Here is a 22,746-nt window from a genome sequence, read left to right as displayed (position 1 = left end):
ATATGTTGCGCTAATCGTGATGAAATTGAGCATCACAGACATTCAGAAACACATAATATAAGATCACTGTAATTGTACCTATTGGTTTTAAAAATTTGGAAAATTTGTAGAGAAGAAAATTATGTTAAGGCCTTAGAAATACATAATTCTGACGAAAGTACCTTTAGTGTTAATCATAAATCGTGACCATAATTCATTATTTGCCAGATTACGGTTACAAATGGATATAATTGGATATTTTTTTATTTTATTTTTATTCTTTATTTGATTTGGGGCTTTTATCCACATGGATATGTCAGCCCCATTGTATCTTCATAATTGGATATAATATTAACGTTTTGACATGTTCTTAAAAACTTACTAACTTTCACATGGCAGTCATGGCAAGATACACTGTAATTAAATTGATTATGTACTAACATCTAATGGACGTGTATTTTATGTGAAATAAAAATTTGGATTTAAAAAGAGAAGTTTCCAATATATACGATATGAGAAGTTTTGAGAAAATTATAAAGTAAAACGATTAATATCTAAATTTCATGCAAATATCCGTTATGGGTTATAAAATAAGTCATTACGAATAATATAGATTAGGTGAAAATGTATAAGTACCTACAAGATTTTTCTCCGTTTCTTAACATTTGTTACTGGTTCAATATGAAGAATATAGTTTCTAAAATACATTATTAATGTTAAAACACTTGTTAACAAGTTGTCATAGAATTGTTTATCATTCTACTATATATGCTCCATATTGTTTTGAAAAGTAATATTAATGATTTTAGAATAAATCCTTATTAGACGTGAATGCCGGGAGGCATCACGGTGTCGGATGGCCGAATGTAATGATTTTAGAATTTATATTGTATTTTATACGATTATTGGTTACTTTTAAATAGTTATTGCAACAATTTTAGTATTTTTATTGTATTTTAGAAGAACCCTAAAACCCATTATTAAATTAAAATACTTTATTTGATTACTTCCTAGGCATTTTGCAGACATTAGAATGATTTTAGAATTTATTGTGTATTACATCCAATTATTTCATATTTATTATTTAATATAATTATTTTAGATTTTTATTGTATACATTTTAGTATTTTAAAAATTAAAAAACAGCTAATTATGAAATAAGTATTGCATTTGACTAGTTCCGGGGCATGCCGTCGATAAGTCGTTTTGAACCGGTCGACTTTCACTGATGGAAGGGGAAGTTACCTTATCGCTGGCATGCCGCTGGACAGTCAGTTCGATTTGAGCGTTCGAAGCGAGAGGTACTATTAGGTTGACGTCATAATGTCGGAATTGTGTAAATCAGTGGTGCTGAAATACAAGTTCAACAACCTACAAGAGTGTTTCATTTCATGTTTTACTTAAAATATTTATTTCTCATTCATAAAAGATTTAAGTAAGAATGTACTTAAATAAACTTAACTATTTTATAAATTCTTATCGCAAATAAAAGCTAGAAACATTTTATTTGATTTAAATTGTTAGTAAATATAATATTTACGAAAATACTTATTTTAAAATGGAAGACTAGACAGACTTTAAAAAAGCATATTAAACATAATTATACAGGTAAAAATAATACATTAATCGTATTGGAAGAATAAGATTTATAAGGCACAATACCATATTATGTGTTTTCAAAAAATATTAATTTTACCACCATGGCCATAGTGCGTAAATAGATCATGGTGTAAAAATTTTTTGTGCTTCAAAATTACAAAACATCATCAAGAAAAATTATATCATACTATCGAATTAAAAAAATATATTGCCGTATTTTCTGGCATAAATACGTTTTATTTAGACGGACGATCACATAATTATACTTAAATAATTAACAATAGTTATCTTTTTATTAAGAGGCACATTACTTATTTATATTTACTTATCATATAATTTGAGTGATTTTAGCCTTAAATCTAATTGGTTTTAATATTGTAGACTTCTAGACTTGTCAACTGTTAAACGTTTGATATAATACAGTGTCGTATCTTAGCTAAAACATCTAGATATATTTGTGTACTAAAAGTACATTACTAAAAGTCTAAAAGCAATACATAAATGTCGCGTTTGAGTCCCTTCGCTTCAGTTTTGACCCTCAACCAATGGTAAATATTAACCACGTTATTTACTTTAACTTGTTGTACCTTTTTACATCGGACTTGTCTTTGTTGCTTTTTACATTGGACTTGTTTGAACTAACCACAGTCTCTTCACGTAGCTTTAGGCGGGTGCATCATGCTATCCAACAGTTTGTACACTTCCAACATTTTGGGCCGTTCGTTATGCTGATAGCTGGTGCAGTGGATGCCCAATGCCCATGTTCATGAATTAAAGTACAATAGTAACCATATTAATTTAAACTGTAGCACCTTGTGTAAAAGTCCAAAAACAAAAAGAAAATACATTTTTCATAAACTTTTTTACGTCATTGTCATTTATACATTGGCGTTGTTCCTTTTTACACCGGACTTGGAGTTGTTCCCATTTACATCGGACTTATCTTTTTTACATTGGACTTGGCCTTCTTGGACTAAGTTACATATACTTGAACTCACCAATCTTCACGTAGCTTTAGGCGGGTGCATCATGCTATCCAACCGTTTGTACACTTCCAACATTTTGGGCCGTTCGTTGCGCTGATAGCTGGTGCAGTGGATGCCCATGTTTATGAACTCGCGGCATAGTTGCGGGTTCGAGTGCGGAGTTCCGTAGAGCACGCGGTCTTCGTATTGAGCTGGAAAGACATTTGTAAAGTTAAGAAATTGACAAAACAAAAATAAATCTATAAAAGTTTTGTTCATTTATTTCATTGAGTTTCTGACGCTGCTTCTTTTCAGCTCTGGCTCATTTATTGTCCCGCAACAGTGGTAGGGTGAATACTGGGACGTAAGTCATTTTTAAAAGCCTACTTGCAAAAATAAAACGAGTTTTCAGTGGCGTGGTAAAGATTGGCAACCCTATGGTGTCAAAAAAGGGAAACCTATGCGATAGAAAGAGACGGAACCTTAAAGAATATGCGGTATGTTCTTAGCACTGAGTAAATTGAACAATCACTTGGTTGCGCAAATGTAGTGTTTGTACAGCGTCATATAGTTATCAATTTTTTTGCCGCTTTGGGTGTCATGAACTATGTTAACGCTGACTGAATGAAATATTTGTATATCACCATCATTTAGTCTCCACTGCAGGATGACCTGTCTAATTTACCAAAGGCAAGAGGGAACGTTTGCCATACCCTAGATTGAGAAGTAGTCCAGTCAATGAATGCCTTAACGACGGTGTAGAGAGAAATCCGTGGAACACAATTTCTGACCTCGGGACTTTATTTAGCCTAGTTAGGTGGTGAACATAGCAAAAGTCCCCGCCCTTAGCCCTTGAGCCAGCGGGGAGAGGGGGGTTTAAAGGTACCACTTTTCGGTTTTTCGCTTAATCCTCGGAAACTATGCGTCCTAGTGACATGACTACTATGAACCAAAAAAAGCTTATTTAATTTGCTACAGGCAAGACCGTCAAGTTTTTCTGTATCTTGTATAGTTTTTGCGGCATCTGCTCTAGAAGGTCTGTAAAATTGGAAATTTTATTTTTGTCTTACATGTTCCTATCAGGAGAAAATCGACTAAATCAACATTGAGCAAACACTATAGACATGCGGGAGCATGTTAAGCCTAGTTCCAGGGAGGGGACTGCACCGTGCGTATATTTAGACGAACCAATTGGAGCCACTTTTGACTCTTCATCATTCAAAAACTACTGTGCATTAACACTTCAAATTTGGCTCATGTATTGAGACTTGCAAAATATACGTCAGCTTCAAATTTTATAAATATACCTCAAACGGTTATTTAGGTATTGACGTTCAAAAATCGACATTTCGAACACTAAAATCTATCTATCACCTGTGAAATGTTAAAATTTACTGGTTTTTAATTTGTTCCTATGTATTTACATAACTACCTTTCTGGATGCCAAATTTGAACCTTCGAGGTAATCTGGAAGTGGTTAGAATTTGGTCTATAGGTCAGACATGTAGATTTTTGGACGTCAATACTTAAAGAACCGTTTGAGGCATATTTATGAAATTTGAAGCTGATGTATATCTTGCAAGTCTCAACACATGAGCCAAATTTGAAGTGTTAATGCACAGTAGTTTTTGAGTGATGAGAAGTCAAAAGTGGCTCAGTGATTCGTCTAAATATACGCACGGTGCAGTCCCCTCCCTGGAACTAGGCTTAACATGCTCCCGCATGTCTAGAATGATTGCTCAATGTTGATTTAGTCGATTTTCTCCTGATGGGAACATGTAAGACAAAAATAAAATTTCCAATATTACAGACCTTCTAGAGCAGATGCCGCGAAAACTATACGATTTATATAAAAACTTGACTATCTCACCTGTAGCAAATTGAATATGGATTTTTTGGTTCATAGTAGTCATGTCACTAGGACGCATAGTTTTCGAGGATTAAGCGAAAAACCGAAAAGTAGCACCTTTAAACCCCCCTCACCCCGCCGGCTCAAGGGCTAAGGGCGGGGAGTTTTGCTATGTTCACCTCCTAACTAGTCTAAATAAAGTCCTGAAGTCAGAAATTGTGTTCTACAGTTTTCCATCTATAATGCTTTATTGACTGGACTAAAGGTTTAATGTTCGCTTATTTCTCCCTTCGTCATATCTTCTGACATCCTCGAAAAGAATGGGGTGCTCTGTCGAAACCACACGGTTTATTTTGTATAACTTGTATTAAATAAAGTAGACTAAGAGCTAGTGAACGCCAGACTTACGTCATTATATAAAAGATGAAAGTTCGTCAGCGTATGCTCCCAATATAGGATAGAATGCTGGTGAATCATGAAGTTTCATGGCTGTCAGCCAGACAGTTTTTTTAGGATAGCTGCCAAAGCCACGATGACCCAAACTTAGAATAGAATAGTTTTTTTATTTGAAAGAAAGACATACAAGCAACAAGCAAGAACTTCATGATTCGTCAACATTCTATCCTATATTGGGAGCATACGCTGACAAACTTTCAGCTTTAATAAAATAACGTAGGTCTGGCGTTCACCAGCTCTTAGTCAAAAGTATTGTGACCACATACCCGTGTCCTGTCGCTGTTCCTTCTGCACTCTCATGAAGTCCGCCAGCTTTTGTATGGGACGCGAAGCATCCGCCGGCCTCAGACTCGTGGCCAGTTCCAATAGCACCACGCCGAAGGAAAACACATCCACTGCTGGTGATAGACAGCCCGAGCGAAGATATTCGTCGGGGAGGTAGGGACGCGTGCCGTGGACCCTAACAACAAGTAATAGAGCTCATTTTAGAACGAGCAAGCAACAAGGCACAAAAATAATTTCTTCTGAGAGTGAGTAGCGTCAGCGCAATGAACCTTAAGAATAATGCTCAGAGCTCATTTTAGAATGAGCAGGTATTAAGAACGAGCTGACAGCCCGAGCGAAGATAATCGTATAAGTACGCGTGCCGTGGACCCTAACAACAAGTAATAGAGCTCATTATAGAATGACCATGACCAGACACGCCCACTTTCTTTGTCAGGCAGCATTGATCCTTAACAATAAGGCATAGAGCTCATAGTAGAACGAGCGGTATGCAAAGACTCGTAGCTAGTTACAATAGCAATAGCAATAACTACGCCGAAGGAAAACACGTCCACTGCTGGCGAAAGGCAGCCCGAGCGAAGATATTCGCGTGCCGTGGACCCTAATTAAAAGAAATAGAGCTCATTTTATTAGAATGTGCAGATACCTCTGATAATAAAGGTACAAAGCTCGTTTTAGAGTGAACATTAGCCGAAGACTGCTATCCCGAGCGAAGATACTCGTCGGGTAAGTAGGGACGCGTGCCGTGGACCCTAATATAAAGATATAAGGCTTATTTTAGAACGAATATATGCGTCTACCGCTGGCGACAAATAACCTAAGTGCAATGACCCTTAACAACAAGGCACAGAGCTCATTTTACAACGAGTGGCTTTAGAAGTACTACCAGGCCTGTTCATCTCCGCGAGTTTACATCGAAAACAAAACACGCACGATGGCCCACCTACAGGATACTATTCGACAAGGCCTCACATACGAGCGAACATTGACTCACGCACGCGTATTCTTGTGTATGATGGAAGAAAATAAAGAAAATGGTGTACTAAATACTGTGCAGTATTTAACTGCCTAAATAATAATAAAAACACAGAATGTCCTTTTTTAGGTTGCCTCAAGACACTGAGAGGTAAATAAGTAGTTAATATTATTCATGATAATTCATGCTAAATCATGTATTTCCTCCGCCATTTTCCGCAGTTTGGCACCTCACGTCACATCATTTTACCGAAGTCAGCCCTATAGCTTCGGCGCAGTGCCGATCACTGACGTTTGTCAACAAAATGGTGCTTGACTCTTGAGACAGGCTAAATTACACCATATTGTTAATGACATTGAGCATACATTTTTTTAAATACCTTCGCGAAGTAAAACTTCTGTACGTAGTACTTATTATTATTCTGTGGTACTACGCCGAAGGAAAACACGTCCACTGCTGGCGATAGGCAGCCCGAGCGAAGATATTCGTCGGGGAGGTAGGGACGCGTGCCGTGGACCCTAAAGAGAAGGGAATAGAGCTCATTTTAGAACGAGCAAGCAACAAGCGTTTCAGCTCGGAATGACAACTTCTCAAAATGACAACCGGGGCGCAAAATGTCCACTTCTCGAAATGACAACTTCTTAAAATGTCAACTTCGCTAAAAGACAACTTCTCATAATGTCTATTTCTCACAATGACAAATTCGCATTTGGTCAACTTCGCATTATGTCAACTACTTGTTGATATTTTATTTTCATTATTTCTAGAGTTCTAGTTCTTCTTGAGTTGTCATTATGCGAAGTTTTACTCGTATAAGTACGCGTGCCGTGGACCCTAACAACAAGTAATAGAGCTCATTATAGAATGACCATGACCAGACACGCCCACTTTCTTCGTCAGGCAGCATTGATCCTTAACAATAAGGCATAGAGCTCATTGTAGAACGAGCGGTATGCAAAGACTCGTAGCCAGTTCTAGAAGCACTACGCCGCGCCGAAGGAAAACACATCCACTGCGGGTGATAGACAGCCCGAGCGAAGATATTCATCGGGGAGGTAGGGACGCGTGCCGTGGACCCTAATATAAGGCTTATTTTAGAACGAAAATATGCGTCTACCGCTGGCGACAAATAACCTAAGTGCAATGACCCTTAACAACAAGGCACAGAGCTCATTTTACAACGAGTGGCTTTAGAAGTACTACCAGGCCTGTTCATCTCCGCGAGTTTACATCGAAAACAAAACACGCACGATTGCCCCCTACAAGAGTACTATTCGACAAGGCCTCACATACGAGCGAACATTGACTCACGCACGCGTATTCTTGTGTATGATGGAAAAAAATAAAGAAAATGGTGTACTAAATACTGTGCAGTATTTAACTGCCTAAATAATAATAAAAACACAGAATGTACTTTTTTAAGTTGCCTGAAGACACTGAGAGGTAAATAAGTAGTTAATATTATTCATGATAATTCATGCTAAATCATGTATTTCCTCCGCCATTTTCTGAAGATTGGCACCTCACGTCACATCATTTTACCGAAGTCAGCCCTATAGCTTCGGCGCAGTACCGATCACTGACGTTTGTCAACAAAACTTCTGACAAACTTGCTTGACTCTTGAGACAAGCTAAATTACACCATATTGTTAATGACATTGAGCATACATTTTTTTAAATACCTTCGCGAAGTAAAACTTCTGTACGTAGTACCTATTATTATTCTGTGGTACTACGCCGAAGGAAAACACGTCCAATGCAGGTGATATGCCTATCACCCGAGCGAAGATAGATACTCGTCAGGTAAGTATGGGCGCATGCCGTGAACCCTAATGAGAAGGAATAGAGCTCATTTTAGAATGACAAGACACGCCCACTTTCGGCGTCAGGCTGCCCGAGCGCATTGATCTTTATTATCAAGGCGCAGAGCTCATTTTACACGAGCTGGGAGGTTTTCTTTCAAAAACCTTTTTATAGAAGTTGAACTGAAATGGTGGGAGAACAAGAGGTAGGATTAGTACTATAAAACACTAAGGTTTTGGAAACTAATTTAGTCGAATGAACTAAACTTCGCTTTAGGGATGAGACTGGGCTATTCATAAAAAAATACTAAAAATGGCTCTAGCATTAAATTGATCTATCACCAAATCCACATAGTATACAAAACCGGGCTCTAGAACCAAAATTTACTAAGGTTTATTTGTTTCAACTTAAGAGCCATTTTACATTTTCGTGCAAATTTCTAAGATTTTGGAAGCATGAATTACTATCTTAAGCAACACCCAGAGATTATTTAATTACTGCGAAAGATAGTTCAATCCTTGTTGTTGACCAATAATGTAACGGATTTACTAAAACTCTTTTGATTAATTCTCAGTGCCCCATCTCCCACAACCATTTTACGGAAAAATTGCCGCAGACTCAATTTCAAAGTCCTGTATCTATTATTTATGCTCGTATAATAAGCTTAAAAATATATAGAAATCATCGGACATATATTCTTGTAGTCCAATAATCAAACGGATTCTTGAATTTCATTACCATTATTGAGTAAAATCTAAAAATATTTTGGCAAATTTTTAAGATTTACGTCACATTTTGATCGTGATTTTTGGTTTTAATACACAGCAATAACAGCAATAAAAGTATCCCAAAATAAAGAATATTCATTGGAGAATTGATTTCCACAGTTATTGTTTAAATATTAGTAACTACTTTGTCAAAATATTGATGTGAATATCAGTATAAATTACAATGCGGAAGCCGACATTGATTAGTACGGCGCGAGCGCCCGTCAAGGCAGGACCTGTGTCATTTTTCCCGCCATGACGTTTACGTGTGTTCGTGTCATGAAGCGGAGATTTATACAGCGACCAAATACTTTTGATACTATGCCGGGAGGTCCGTTTTGAGTCGGCCGTTTGGTGGTTCGAAACGGACTAATATGCCGAGAGGTCCCGGGTTCGATTCCCGGCCGAGCAGAAATTGAAATGATGAAATTTAATTTCTTTGACGGGACTGGGAGTAACTATGTATTTATGTATGAATTTAATTTAATAAATAAATTATAAAAAAGGTTGTAAGTACATAGTATATCCATTAAGCTAGCACCCTTAACACAAGCATATTAGTTGCTTATTTTAGGACTAGATGGCATTGTGAAATTGTCCAAAGATTTGTTTATTTATTTATCCGCTTTGAGTTTTGTTTCGTGAAGAAGAAAAAGAACCGTTTTGTTTCAAGAGGGAAGTTTTGTTGTTAAATAAATAGTAATAAAAGAGGAAAGATTTGATTATTTGTTTGTTTGAAGGCAATAGGCTCCGAAAAGAAATGTTTCCTATGTTGGCTATAAAATATTTTCAAAAACTTTACTCCAAAATCTTCGATAATTGGTCGTTTAATAAATAAATTAGATAACATATTAATATTTTTTTATTGTTTCCAGTACGATTTCAGTACTAGTTTTTAGAAATTCTATGATTTAACTAAAGTGTTATTTTATGCATAATTTATTAACTTCTAAAATATATTCCCTATTGATAGATGACGTGCTTCGTATTTGGTTAAAAAGGTGTAGAATGTTATTTTGAAGATAACTTGCTTCCATAGAGATATAGAAAGATGCTAAGTAATGCGCTGAGTTCGAAACTCAGTGTCAAAGAAATCAAAATATGTGCTCATTATCCACTGCGGTATCAGTATTCAACGTTCGAATAATCTTTAGTAGTATGCAAGCGATGCAGGCCGCTACCAACCGTGCGATGTGGAAGTCATTGGGGGAGGCCTATGTTCAGCAGTGGACGTCCTGTGGCTGAAATGATGATGATGATGATGATGCAAGCAATGTAAACTGTTTACATTATAACGTCGCTGCTGTCATCATTGCTATCACAAGCAATATGTTCTGTTTTTGGGCATATTGTTGCGACACCGGCTCCGCCCCCTTATCACATTTCCCTTTAGTTTCTGTGATCTGTGCTTACTTCGAAGTTGATATCAATTAAATATTCCTATTAGTGCTTTTGATTTAAATTATTTTTTTTATTTTGACACGTGTTTGAAAAATCAAGAAATAGTCAATAATACAACAAATGAAAACGAAACATTGCATTGCAAGTTGCAATGTTTCAATATTGATGAGGAGATTCCATTGGAAAGTCTGTATTCATTCCTAGGATTCCCCTAACACCATCAAATTCAAGAGAATTCTAGAGAGTGCAGTTTCCCATCTCATGCTTAGGGCCACGGTTTAAAATAGCGTGGTTGCATAGAGCCTGCAACGGGCAACCGCGTGCGCTGCTCATACTAATTTTCGATACAAAAACAAGTGTTGGCTCACGAGTTTTAGCGGAGTTCCATGTGGTAGCGGGAGTAGACTTAAGGGAAATCTATGCTTCTCCGACGGCCAGTTGTAAGTTGTATGCTCCAGAGTGTGCACACAATAGCCTGGTGATTTTAGCACCCGAAGGAAATGTTTCAATTTTGTTGTAGAAAGATATCATAATTTTGTAAGTATTCAGATATTTAAACATACCTAATAATTTGTAGGTTTTATATTAAAAAATATTATCATATAACAAAATTAATAATTTCTTAGAATAATTTAGTTTTATTAGAACCAGTTTCCACTTCTTCGCGGAAAAAGTCGCGGGCAAAAAGCTAGTATGGAATATGTAGTATTGCCCGCGGCTTTACTCGCGTGAAATTTAGTTTGCTACAGATCGTCATAAATATATTGTTATTCTGCTCGACGCCAGGGATGGATGAGCATCGCTGTCGCTGGCGACAGGGTCTTCTGGTTAAGGGTTCATGACGTAGTTCTCAGGCAAAATGAAATCCACTCATAGAAATTAATAAACTTAGTGTATTCACGAGAATAATTACACACAGCACTAGAGTCGTATCGGTCTTGCGATAGGAACGTCCGACCCGAGTGATAGTTGAACACAAACTGCCTAGTACTGCTGTACTGTACTGTAAAGCTTCATCAAAATTTGTTCAGTAGTTTTTGCGTGAAAGAGTAACACACATCGAAACATCCATACAAACTTTCGTATTTATAATATTAGTAAGACTTGTAAGAAGAAAGATAGTAAGATGAATTTATTTTAGTTATTTGTTAAATAATAATAATATTTATTTATTTCTTAGCTCTGTCTGATAATGGATCTGGAGGAGTTGCAATTAGAGATGGGTTATACTAGGTAAATTTGATACTAGGTGCACCTATTCCTAGTATTTATTAATACTCGATCCAAATACCTATTCCACCTAGTACGTAGTAATTTAGCATACTTGACGCGACTAGTGCGGACTAATCTACGTAATATGACTTTAAAATACAATTTTCTTTGAAAAGATACAACCGTAGTATGAATAATGCAATTTGAAATTGAATAATAATTCCTTCCTTCATACTTCAACAGGCTTAGGACTGTCAACTTAAAAGTTGGCGTATTTAAAAGATATCAATTTCATAAAAATATTTACATATTTTTTCTTATTTACATGAATATGGTTTGACTACGTTTGTGTGCGTTTGCTTCGTCGCGCTCAAATTTGTTTGGTCAGACAGAGACGGAGTGAATCTCTACGTTCGCACATAAGCTTAGCGAGAAATACTAGGTGCGCGTAATACACGACTACGGATTACGCAATAATAACCTCTATTACTTTGTTGGTAGGGTCGGAAATCGTGTAATTTATAAAATACTAGGTGGATCAAGTATTTAAAAAATTGGAATAGGTGCCGCCTAGTACTGTAAAATACCTAGTGTGTAGATCTGTTCTAGTAAATACGTCTCATCTCTAGTTGCAATGGCCACCTCCATTGCAACTCCATAACAAAACAATAGAACCCTATGGAGTTTGGGCTTGTGTAATTCGCCTTGACGAATACTTCGTCTAGGTAAATGATATCCAGGGTCCGATGATGGAGCTGCAAGGGGGCAGATTTTTTTTCACTATGTGACTGTCTTTATTTTGTACTTAATATAATATATTTTACATATTATACCTATTCGTGTTTCATTATTAATCGAAATAAGTATAAAAATCTTTAAAAGACTAAATAAACTCTATTAAAATTTTAAATTAATTTATCATGTTTTAATACCTTATTCTACCTTAAAATTAATAACTTATATCAAGTCTTAATACGGTCACGGCTCAAGATTTTTTTGTCCATTTCGGCGTTCTTTTTACTCTTTTGTCGTTGCGTTGACAGTTTGTAGCTAAATTCGCGCGGAATATTTTTGTGAAATGGCTCTTAACTTTAATCGATTCTCAACATCAAGTTCGGCATAGTAGCACCAAGCTTGGCTTTCATCACCAATCTATTAAATTTTTAAGTTCATCGTGAATGATAGAGTATTGTGCCAATAACCAATAAACTTACCTAGAAACTTTAAAGTGCGTCCTATTATCTCCATAAGGTCCCTTTCTTGCCAATCCAAAGTCGCCAATCTTCGGTATGAGGCACTGATCTAAGAGAATATTCGCTGGCTTGATGTCCCCATGGATGAGCGGCGTACTCGTCATGGTGTGAAGGAATTGGAGGCCTCTGCAAAAATTTAATGAGTAAAATGGTTAATTTAACTCTATCTATGTTACAAGAAACACAACGTGGACCGGCGTGCGCTGTAGTGGCGTTGAAACTTTAAAACTAGCAACAGCTTACTAATATTCGTAATAACCCCGCGGGAATAGTTTTGAAGCTTAGAGTATTATTTGTCTAATTATTCAGTATTTGTGCAATTTAAGCTTTTTCTCTTCTCTAAATGAAAAGGCAAATAATGCTGGAATATGGTGGTGGACTTTTACTCCTGCATATTATGTATTCCTGAAGTGATAAAAGGGAACATTTGTAAATTGTATCTATATAAAAAATTAATAGTGTTCTTCGAAAAAAAGTGACACACATTGTACACATCTTGTTCTCTGGCGGTGATGCCAGTTAATGCCAGTGCAATTTTATATTGTATTGAATCCACATCCCTAGCACAAGTATAAAGCTAGAGGAGATAACGGGAATATACAAGTTCTTTTTAATATACTACTATTGTTTTATTATTAAATTCATAAAATATTATCTCACCGGGCAACACCGTGCGCTATTTTATGCCGCTGCGGCCACGACAGCGGCGCTATGTTGTTTCTTCCGCGCAGGCGCACTTCCAAAGACCCGCCCGCCATTAGCTGGTACACTAGACATACTTCTGCACCTAAAACGAATGAAAATGTAATAATATGACACACCCAGTTTTTTGAGACACTTTTCATGAGCTGTCTAAACTATTTCTCCATAATATTTCATTAAAAACTAAAAAATCATTTATTTTTACAAATAGGCTTTTAAAAAGCACTTTTACACGTCCCAATACTAACCCTACCACTGCTTCGGGATCGGGACAATAAATGGGCCAGTGCTGAGAAGAAGCAGCGCAAGCATTACATTGCACTTTTAGAAAGTCCTGCTGGAGGGATAAAGTATAGATGTGCCTTATGTTATTTTGAATCTTATTGCGTTCTTAGGATCAAAAAATATTAACTTACTGATGTTGAAAAAACAATAGTATAAAAATGCTTACGTCTGCCATCACTTGTAGGTTTTGTTTACATTTATTAATTTCAAATATACGTTAATAATTTGCGTTCGAAAAACAGTGACATCATCGGCTTGTATTGCCATTCAAAATGTAGATTCGGGGACAATACAATTGCATTTCGATAGCTCATAAAAGTTACGTAGTAGTCAAAGCAAGTATCACACCATGCATACAGAACATAAACAAACACCATGCATCATGTACTTATACAGAAGCTCAAAGTTGCACAGCGTGCTATGGAGAGGGCTATGCTTGGTGATTCTTTACGAGATCGAATCAGAAATGAGGAGATCCGTAAACGAACTAAAGTCGCTGACATAGCCCGACGGATTAGCAAGCTGAAGTGGCAATGGGCAGGGCACATAGTACGCAGAACTGACGGCCGATGGGGCAGAAAGGTTCTGGAGTGGAGGCCGCGTACCGGAAAACGCAGCGTGGGACGTCCCACAAGGTGGACCGACGACATCATAAAGGTAGCAGGAAGGCGCTGGACGCAGGCCGCTACCAAACAGGCAGCATGGAAAGCATTGGGGGAGGCTTATATTCAGCAGTGGACGTCCTATGGCTGAGATGATGATGATGATGATGATGATGCATAATGTAAATCCGTTAATAAATCTTACCTCCACAGCTGTATCCATACAGAGGCACTATGTTGTCATGTCGGTACTGGTTGAGACACAGCTCCCTTATGAGTTCCCTGTCTCTCGCGTCTGTTGCTCGCAGCCTCTTCACAGCTACTGTCAGTTGCTTCCATTCACCTGTAGGAAGTAAGACATATATTAATATTTAAAGCCTGGTCCGTGAGCACGTAGAATTTTGTCCAATGACCCCAAGCTACCCATTCGCTCGCGCGTAATTATGTTGCTGTCGCACACTCACTGCGGGCGCCCGTCGCACAGTCGCGACAGCAATATAACTACGCGCGAGCGATAAGGATGGGTAGTTTGGGGTCATTGGACAAAATTCTACGTGCTCACAGACCGGGCTTTAGCAACAATATTTAAGCCAGTAAAGTCTAAGCGAAATCAAAAATCTAGTTCCGGGTAGATATTTCTTGTTTATAACGGTTGCGGCCGAAGATTCAGTTTCGACTGGAAATCGAGTTTTGGTAAGTGTTGTGAGCATCAATGTGGTTACCATGAGTTTACGTTACTACCCGTTCGCGCTAAGTTTGCCGCTCCGTGGAATGCGCGCCCCCCAACCGCGATTAAAGGCAATTAGTTAGTGATTAAACGCAATTAATGTGTCTTATTTTACGCAAATACACAATTCTTATCAATATTAATAAATAAAAAATATTTTAAACTAGTTTTCCGCCCGCGGCTTCGCCCGCGTGGAATTTTGTCTGTCACAGAAAAACAATATCGCGCGCGTATTTGCTCACCGTTTAGACCTACCCTGGACTACGACAAACATTTTAAAACCAAAATCAGCTCAATCGGCCCAGCCGTTCTCGAGTTTTAATCAGACTAACGAACATCAATTCATTTTTATTTATATAGATAGATATAGTTTGTTATAGTTAAAGACGTTTCCCTTCGAGTGACGTCATATCGCCAGCGGCAAACTTAAAGCGAACGGATAGTAGGTGTGCTCGCCAACGAGTGCATTAAAAAATTCCGTGAAGATTTTAATTCTTGAAAGTAGCCACTTGAGAACTGTACAATATGTCATACATTTAATGTCATTTTTTACGCAGCCGCTAGCGAGAACCCTAACATAAAGATGGAGCCATATTTTACACACAAAATCATGGCGCGCATTGGATGAGACTTAAGTTCGACTGCGAACTTACATAAGACTTCGTTCGTTTCAGCAAAAGGACGTCCACTGCTGGAAAAAGGCCTCTCCCAAGGATTTCCATCGCTCATACTCTGCCCGCATCCATGTGCTTCCCGCAGCTTTCACTCAGTCCACATTACGTCTTCCATAAGAGCATAATATCACAGAATAATAATAAGTATTACGCACAGAAGGTTTACTTCGCGAAGGTATTTAAAAAAATGTATGATCAATGTCGTTAACAATATGGTGTAATTTAGCTTGTCTCAAGAGTCAAGCACCATTTTGTTGACAAATGTCAGTGATCGGTACTGCACCGAAGCTATAGGGCTGACTTCGGTAAAATGATGACGTGAGGTGCCAAACTGCAGAAAATGGCGGAGGAAATACATGATTAAGCATGAATTATCATGACTAATATTAACCACTTACTGAGAGTTACTCAGTGTCTTCAGGCAACTTAAAAAAGTACATTCTATTTTTATTATTATTTAGGACATACTGCACAGTACACCATTTTCTTTATTTTTTTCCATCTTACACAAGAATACGCGTGCGTAAGTCAATGCTCGCTCGTATGTGAGGCCATTGGTGAGGGGTTGTCGAATAGTAATCCTGTAGGGTGCCATCGTGCTTGTTTTGTTTTCGATGTAAACTCGCGGAGATGAACAGGGCTGATAATATGTGAAAGGAAACTGACCTTTAAACACCTGCGCGAACCCGCCCTGTCCAAGCAAATTGCTTGCGCTCCAGTTGCCTGTAGCTTCCTTCAGTTCTTCGTACTTCAACATAGGTATAGCTGCCACGTTGCGCATGATTTCTGCTCGGATATCGTTCTCTCTGCTATCTGTTGATGACGTTGTCTGGAGACGAAGGGGTTGAAATATTAGGGTAGTTTAACAATATTGCGAATTTGCGAGTCATGATACTCATGATGAAGTCCTTCGCAAATACACGTCTGATTTGGGCAGTTATTGCAACGCAATTTTTTATGATGAACTCATATTTTTTCATTACGAACAATTGTTATAACAAGCTACTTTAAACGCCCTTTATTTTGATACCCCACTCGATAGGATTCGAGAAAAAAAAATTTAAGACATTATGACGCCTATAACCCGCCATTTTGATTTTTTTTTCAAATTTAATATAGCCAGTGTCACTCTCACGATTAAGACGAATCTAACGCTCACGCTAAAATCGGTCAAGCCGTTTAGGTTGTAGGCCGTGCCAGAGAAATATACATACATACATACACTCGAAAAAACATAACCCTCCTTCTGGCGCAGTCGGGTAAAAAGTGTTTGAATTCTTTTGGTAATAAGTAAAGTGGTTTTGACTGGGAGACGAATGGAACGATAAAACCTTACTACGTCACCATCTAAGCGCCTAATTTACCGTGTGACGAAAACATAAGAACCGAAAACATCACAAAAACCTTAATTTGATTATTTTTATAGTCTCAGTCATTAAGGAGTGAAACATCAACGTGCATTAGATTACTTTTAGCAAAACCGGATATGTATCATTGAGGAAAAAGATAACACATTTACGTTATACTCTTGTGAATGTAATGGCTCTCATTCATAAATATTCATTCATCACAACACAAAGTATAGAATGGAGTAAAGAAAAATCCAATTTTACATCATTGTTATGTGACTACACCTTATGAATGAATGTCTTTAGACTAAATACATTTATGTATTCTGTGCTAAAGGCATGTTCGAAAATATTTCGCTGCTCATTTAAAGTGAAAGTTGTAAAGATTATTTTAGCGAATCAAGAATTTGTAAGTGGGTTATCTTCCATCCCTACTAATACTATAAATGCGAAACTGTCTGTCACGCTTTCGCGCCTAAACCACTAAACCGATTTTGATTAAATTTGGCATAGAGATAGAGTCCTGGGAAAGGACATAGGATAGTTTTTATCCCGGTTTTTGAAACAGGGACGCGCTCGACAAAGTTTTTCTTTGACAGACAAAATTTCAGGCGGACGAAGCCGCGGCCAAAATGTCTATAAATTATAATAATTTAAACACATTTATCTATAGTCGATATTCTAAGCAAATCAAACAAATGTAGTAGCAACAAAGTGGATCCAACTTCAATAGAAACCGATAACATCAAATCCAAGAAAACATGCGCACACGCCGCGTTCATTAACATGCAAAAATGACCTCTATGGTAAACAAAACATGATAAGATTTTTATTCGAGAATAAATTTTATAATAATACATTAACTTAAAATGACTTAAAAACTAAAATTTAAAAATGCTCATACAATAAAAACTGCTCAACCAAATTAAATAAAATTATTATGGAACCAAATGGCAACTATTCTGCATCGATCAAAATAAGAATCACGTAAATTGGCTCAGAAATATCGGCGTAATCGGTGTACGTACATAAAAAAAACCAACCGAATTGAGAACCTCCTCCTTTTGTTGACGTCGGATAAAAATAGGTTGCGCCAGTACCTTACTAATATCGAAGTCATCGTCTGTAGGCGAGTCGACGAGACCCCCGCTGGAAGTCGGCAGAGGTACACCCTAAAACAAGGAAAAGTATTAATAAAACATGAGTCACCTTAAGAGTATCGAGTAAATTAATGTTCTTTTATGACGTACTTTGAAGAAAATCGTCACGAATTTGTGTTGGTATTGATATTTCTGGGAAAAATTGTTTCATGTGTAACTTACATGCTTGGTTTGCAAGTTACTGAGTAAATAAAAGGTGAAACAAAGTTTTGCCCGTGCTGCTGGATAAAGTCAATCCAAGTTGTATGTGTTTAAAAAGGCTTGTTAACTATGAAACACATTTCAGACCTCTATTCTAACTCAAGTGTATCAAGCCTGTGATTTAATATCAAAACTTGGGCTACATAGAATAATCTAGTCAAGAATTTAGATAGATGAAGAGATGATATGGGGCTTAGGCCATAGTAAAAAATATCCTCAATAGTAAATAGAGGTGAGGTGTTTCGATTTTAATGTGGGTCCTAAAGGAAAAGTGATAGAGCTGATACAAAATAAATAACAATCCTTGTAGTTTGAGATCTTTTTCCAGAATAATAATAATAAATAATCTTTATTGCACACCACATTGAATAAGACCAAAAAAGAAACAAACGGAAAGGCACAATAGGCGGTCTTATCGCTGTGCAGCGATCTCTTCCATCCAACCTATGGAGAATCACCTTAAAACATAATTAAGATTTTACCTGTTCAATCAGCTTCACTGGTATTGGTATCAGAGAGTCTTCTGTGTGAACCTTTTGCTTTTTGTTGTTTTTATCTGGAAACAAAAATTAATAGTCATTTTTTCTTCACTGAAGTGGAAAGTGGAACAACCTTCTCTGATTTCCCAGACAGAAAAGAGGCCTACACTCCCCACCCCCACACTAGCCAAATGTGGTTTTGTTCCCCAGTCGATGAAGCACCTGATGTCATGCCCTGAGTGCCCAAGCAACTGCACTCAGGAGGATTTGATGAGTGCTACTGACAACGCCACTCTTGTGGCGGAGTTTTGGGCTGACACTGTGTAGGTTTGTTGTCGACACGAAAAGAAAGAAGAAGACTAGCCAAATGGGGTAGGGAGGCCCGATGTTGGCTTATTTTTTGTAAAGATTATTAGCAATTTGTATTGCACAAATTACTAATAGTCCCATTAGCCCTTTGTATTAAGCTAAATAAGCTTGTGTTACGAATGGGCTCACCATAATAGTCAAGTGGCGGTGGGATTCGAACCCGCGTTCCTCGGATCTCGAGTCGGCCAGTCCGACCACTTCACCGTTGGGCTATGATGGCTTATTTCTCATTTAGGCTAAGAACTCACGGCGCGATTTTCACCCGCGCCCGCGGCGGTTGTGGAATTGCGGTTTTATTTCAAAACTCGTGAGTTCTTGGCTCATGGTGAGCTAAGTCACTGGTACAAAATGGTCGCCCGCCGATCGGGCGGTTTTCGCGTCGTGAGTTGTGCATTAGTTTTTACATAAGTATCTGCATTCTACAGAAGCTGCGGGCCCGCAACCGCCGCGGGCTCGGGTGAAAATGAGTTCTTAGCCTTATGCCCGTTTTCACCATCAGTCCCTAATTTTTAAGTGACACCTATGTAAACAAAATTCCTGTAATTTGTTACCATAGGGGTCACTTAAAAAGTAGGAATTGATGGTGAAAACGGGCATTAGTCACCTCTAGGTGGCGGTTCGCGTCGCCGAGACCAAGACGGGAGACTGCGACTGTTAGTTGACTTAGGTCTCTGTCTCGCTCCCGAACTAACGCTTATACCAGGGTTCGAAAGGATAATTATCATGATAATTATCGTGATAATAACAGATGGATAATTATCGATTGATAATAACAAAAAAATGCGCTCGTGAAAATGGACTGTATTCGAAGTTTTCGAACGTGTATTTCCGCACTTGCGTCTAGTGGTGGGCGTTATTCAACATAGATAGTTACAAAACCTATTTTTTTAACTCCACAATGATCACTAGTGATCTAGCGTCAAAATATTTGTCTATTTTCCAAGCTTTATGCGACTATAGTCTATCCAATATAGCTTGATTAGAATGACAGCTGCCATCAAAAGTAACGACATAACTTTGTAGTAGCGATCAATGAGAGCTAAATATTGGCGGACAAGAAATAATAATTCACGTCTGACCTACAAACAATATTTTCGACGACAGTGCTTCCAATAAAAATGATAATTTCGTGTAAATGCAGCGTTAAATTACACCAATAAGTAGTAATTCGAAATTATAAAAATCAAACTAGAGTATTAACGACGTCTCTACAAGGTTATCTCGAGTTACAAAAATGTTAGTGTTGGGACATATCGACAAATTAATGTCATATTAAATTAAAACTATTTTTTTAACATATTTAACAAAATTTTTTTCTAACTAATTTTTTAACATATTTAAGTCAAGTTATACGTTTTTCTAAATGTTCACTATTAAAAACCAAAAAACATTTCATTCTTAAATAATCAAACATCGGAAATCAATCACCGGTAATTTTTTGGGTATTCATAGCACCGTTGCTCTAGAAGAGATGCCCACCGCCCTCTAGCGAGAGGAAAAAACCACTGAAGAACACTGATGATAATGACTACGACTTAGGTTGTACACCCTTGACATGAATTTTAAATTTTACTGTCTTTAAATTTAAATCATAATTGTCATTTTTATGAATAAAGATATGAAGAAAAATTGGGTGCATTTTTTTATATCATTTTTTCGAAAACTTATAGATACATCTATGTGAACCGTACGAAACATACCCATCACTAGTCACATTCGTTTGACAGCCGTCATTCTAATCAAGCTATATTGGATAGACTATAGTGATGGACTGATGGATAACTTGACAACAATCAGCAACCAAACATAAAACAACATTGGCAATCAGAATTTTTTATGTCAATATGACAAATGTATCTTATATTGTTGATAATTATCTTGATAATTTCGAACCCTGGCTTACACATTGTCTAAAGTCAAATAATGGTTACGGTCTCTAATCTTGGTCTTTTGTCTCCATCGCAGTGCGATCCTGGCAGTTATAAAGGCCACTATAATCAACATACCTTCAATAACAGATGTGTCTTTGTCCCGTCCTCCGGTAGGGCAGATCTTCGTCAACAGCGCATGGTATTTACTCTCCACCACCGGTAGAAGTACCCGTAAAGCTGGTATGTGCTTCATGCGGTACAGTAAAATAAAGAGTTCTCCGACTCTGTGGTTGAGTTGGCCCCAGTTTGTGAATAGCTGGTCCGTCGATGACTTACAGTTACGGTGGGCCATTTGTTCTATTTCCTGAATGAAAATAAGACTATAAGCTAATATATTGTTGAAAGAAAGAAAAAATATTTATTTGGTATCAAAGATATTACAATACAGATCAACAAAAGAGCAAGAGTTGTAAGTATAAATAAGTCTTAAATGATTATTGAAATGATGATGATGATGATTCTTTGGTGTGCAGCTTTTTATTACACAGCTACACAGTTTTTATTGAGCTGGGACTGAGGCAGGTTTCGAGATTTGTTCATTTACAAGTTTTAGGTCTGCCAAGAACCTAAGGTAGTACAACTAAGGCTGAGTTGCACTGTCAAAAACTGTCAAACTCCAAACAAAATACACCAGATAACCTTCAAGTTACGGTCAAAGTTAGGTGGTGCAACCCAACCTAAGTAAAATTGAATGAAACTAAATAAACATTTGTCCCCTTATTAATAAAAGTTACCTAGTTGAACTCTGGCTTAAGTTGTCATTATTTTAGTATGGATTATGTCATTTTAATCCAGTGTTCATACTAGGTGTATTTTTTTATTATTATGGGGGTTGAATGATAAGTGTTCAGCCAACTTTATTTGACTCATGTCTATGAGATATTTTATGTAATGTTTAGTAGGTATATGGCCCTAAAAAATCATTGTATGTGTAAGTATAGTACATAAACAAAGTATCCTAATTTCTACTTATGCAATACACAGATTGTAGAAGATAATTCATATAGTCATGGTAATTTAAGATATTCTAGTCATTTCAATCCTTTTAGTGTTGAACACACGAAAGTTTGACCTCATATCCCGAATAACAAAACAGGTTTATTCGATGTTTACGACCGACTATTTTGATCAATGGGGATTTCTGAATTACAATAATTGCTGGTGATCACATAACTATGGACGAACCACATTTCGGTAATCCCAACAAGTGGTTGGGAAACCCACGGTGCAAATCACTTACTTTAATTTCAAATGCTTTGTAGCTCATATTGTCAGCCAGTTCCTTCCAAACATTGTCATCGTCCAATAATCTACACAATTCTCTTCTAATTTCATACGGCAGATCGTAAATATACATTTTTTCAAAGGTTTTCCTTAAATTTTCTTAGGTACGACTTTACACACACAAACAACACGCGCAAAACAATTTGGATGACTGCTGGGCTGGCTGATGTTGACAGTTGACACCAGTGTTGTTCCTGACAAATTTAGGGTTGCCGTATTCTAATTCTAAAATTGCCGGATTTTTAAGGAAAACTACGAAAATTGCCGCATTGTATAAAATGTTTATTTGGAAGGTTTAAATTTAAAAAATACAAGTGATGTATTATGTACTATGCGTATACTACTTTTAAACTTACTTATTTTATTCTTCACTTTTTAAGGTTTTGAATAATTTAGTCCAAGAACCTACCCGAATAAAAGTGAAGAATATACCAAAAT

General features: G+C 37.2%; 1 protein-coding gene across 1 annotated transcript; it reads right to left on the bottom strand.

The window, feature by feature from the left end:
* Window positions 1-657: 657 nt before the first annotated feature.
* On the bottom strand, window positions 658-22,459 carry LOC135083897 (serine/threonine-protein kinase pelle). Its single transcript, XM_063978652.1, has 10 exons — window positions 22,265-22,459; window positions 21,100-21,328; window positions 18,728-18,801; window positions 17,985-18,056; window positions 16,202-16,364; window positions 14,340-14,477; window positions 13,206-13,332; window positions 12,507-12,671; window positions 5,115-5,308; window positions 658-2,755 (listed from the first exon to the last, which is right to left on the bottom strand). The coding sequence occupies exons 1-10, from the start codon at window positions 22,379-22,381 to the stop codon at window positions 2,583-2,585; spliced, it is 1,452 nt and encodes a 483-aa protein (XP_063834722.1). The 5' UTR covers window positions 22,382-22,459; the 3' UTR covers window positions 658-2,582.
* Window positions 22,460-22,746: the final 287 nt, after the last annotated feature.

This window comes from Ostrinia nubilalis, chromosome 24 (genome assembly GCF_963855985.1).
Source record: "Ostrinia nubilalis chromosome 24, ilOstNubi1.1, whole genome shotgun sequence".
Taxonomy (NCBI): Eukaryota; Metazoa; Arthropoda; class Insecta; order Lepidoptera; family Crambidae; genus Ostrinia; species Ostrinia nubilalis.
The sequence above is the reverse complement of the archived record's forward strand: the minus strand, read 5'-3'. Positions and strand labels throughout refer to the sequence as shown.

What these genes read in the sequence shown, in the direction of transcription:
- LOC135083897 (XM_063978652.1), bottom strand. Translation starts at nt 22,381, where the DNA reads ATGTATATTTACGATCTGCCGTATGAAATTAGAAGAGAATTGTGTAGA. An exon ending in ACAAAGCATTTGAAATTAAA is followed by an intron (nt 21,329 to 22,264) that starts GTAAGTGATTTG and finishes ATTTTCATTCAG; the next exon opens with GAAATAGAACAAATGGCCCA. An exon ending in GTTCGCGCAGGTGTTTAAAG is followed by an intron (nt 14,478 to 16,201) that starts GTCAGTTTCCTT and finishes TACTTCCTACAG; the next exon opens with GTGAATGGAAGCAACTGACA.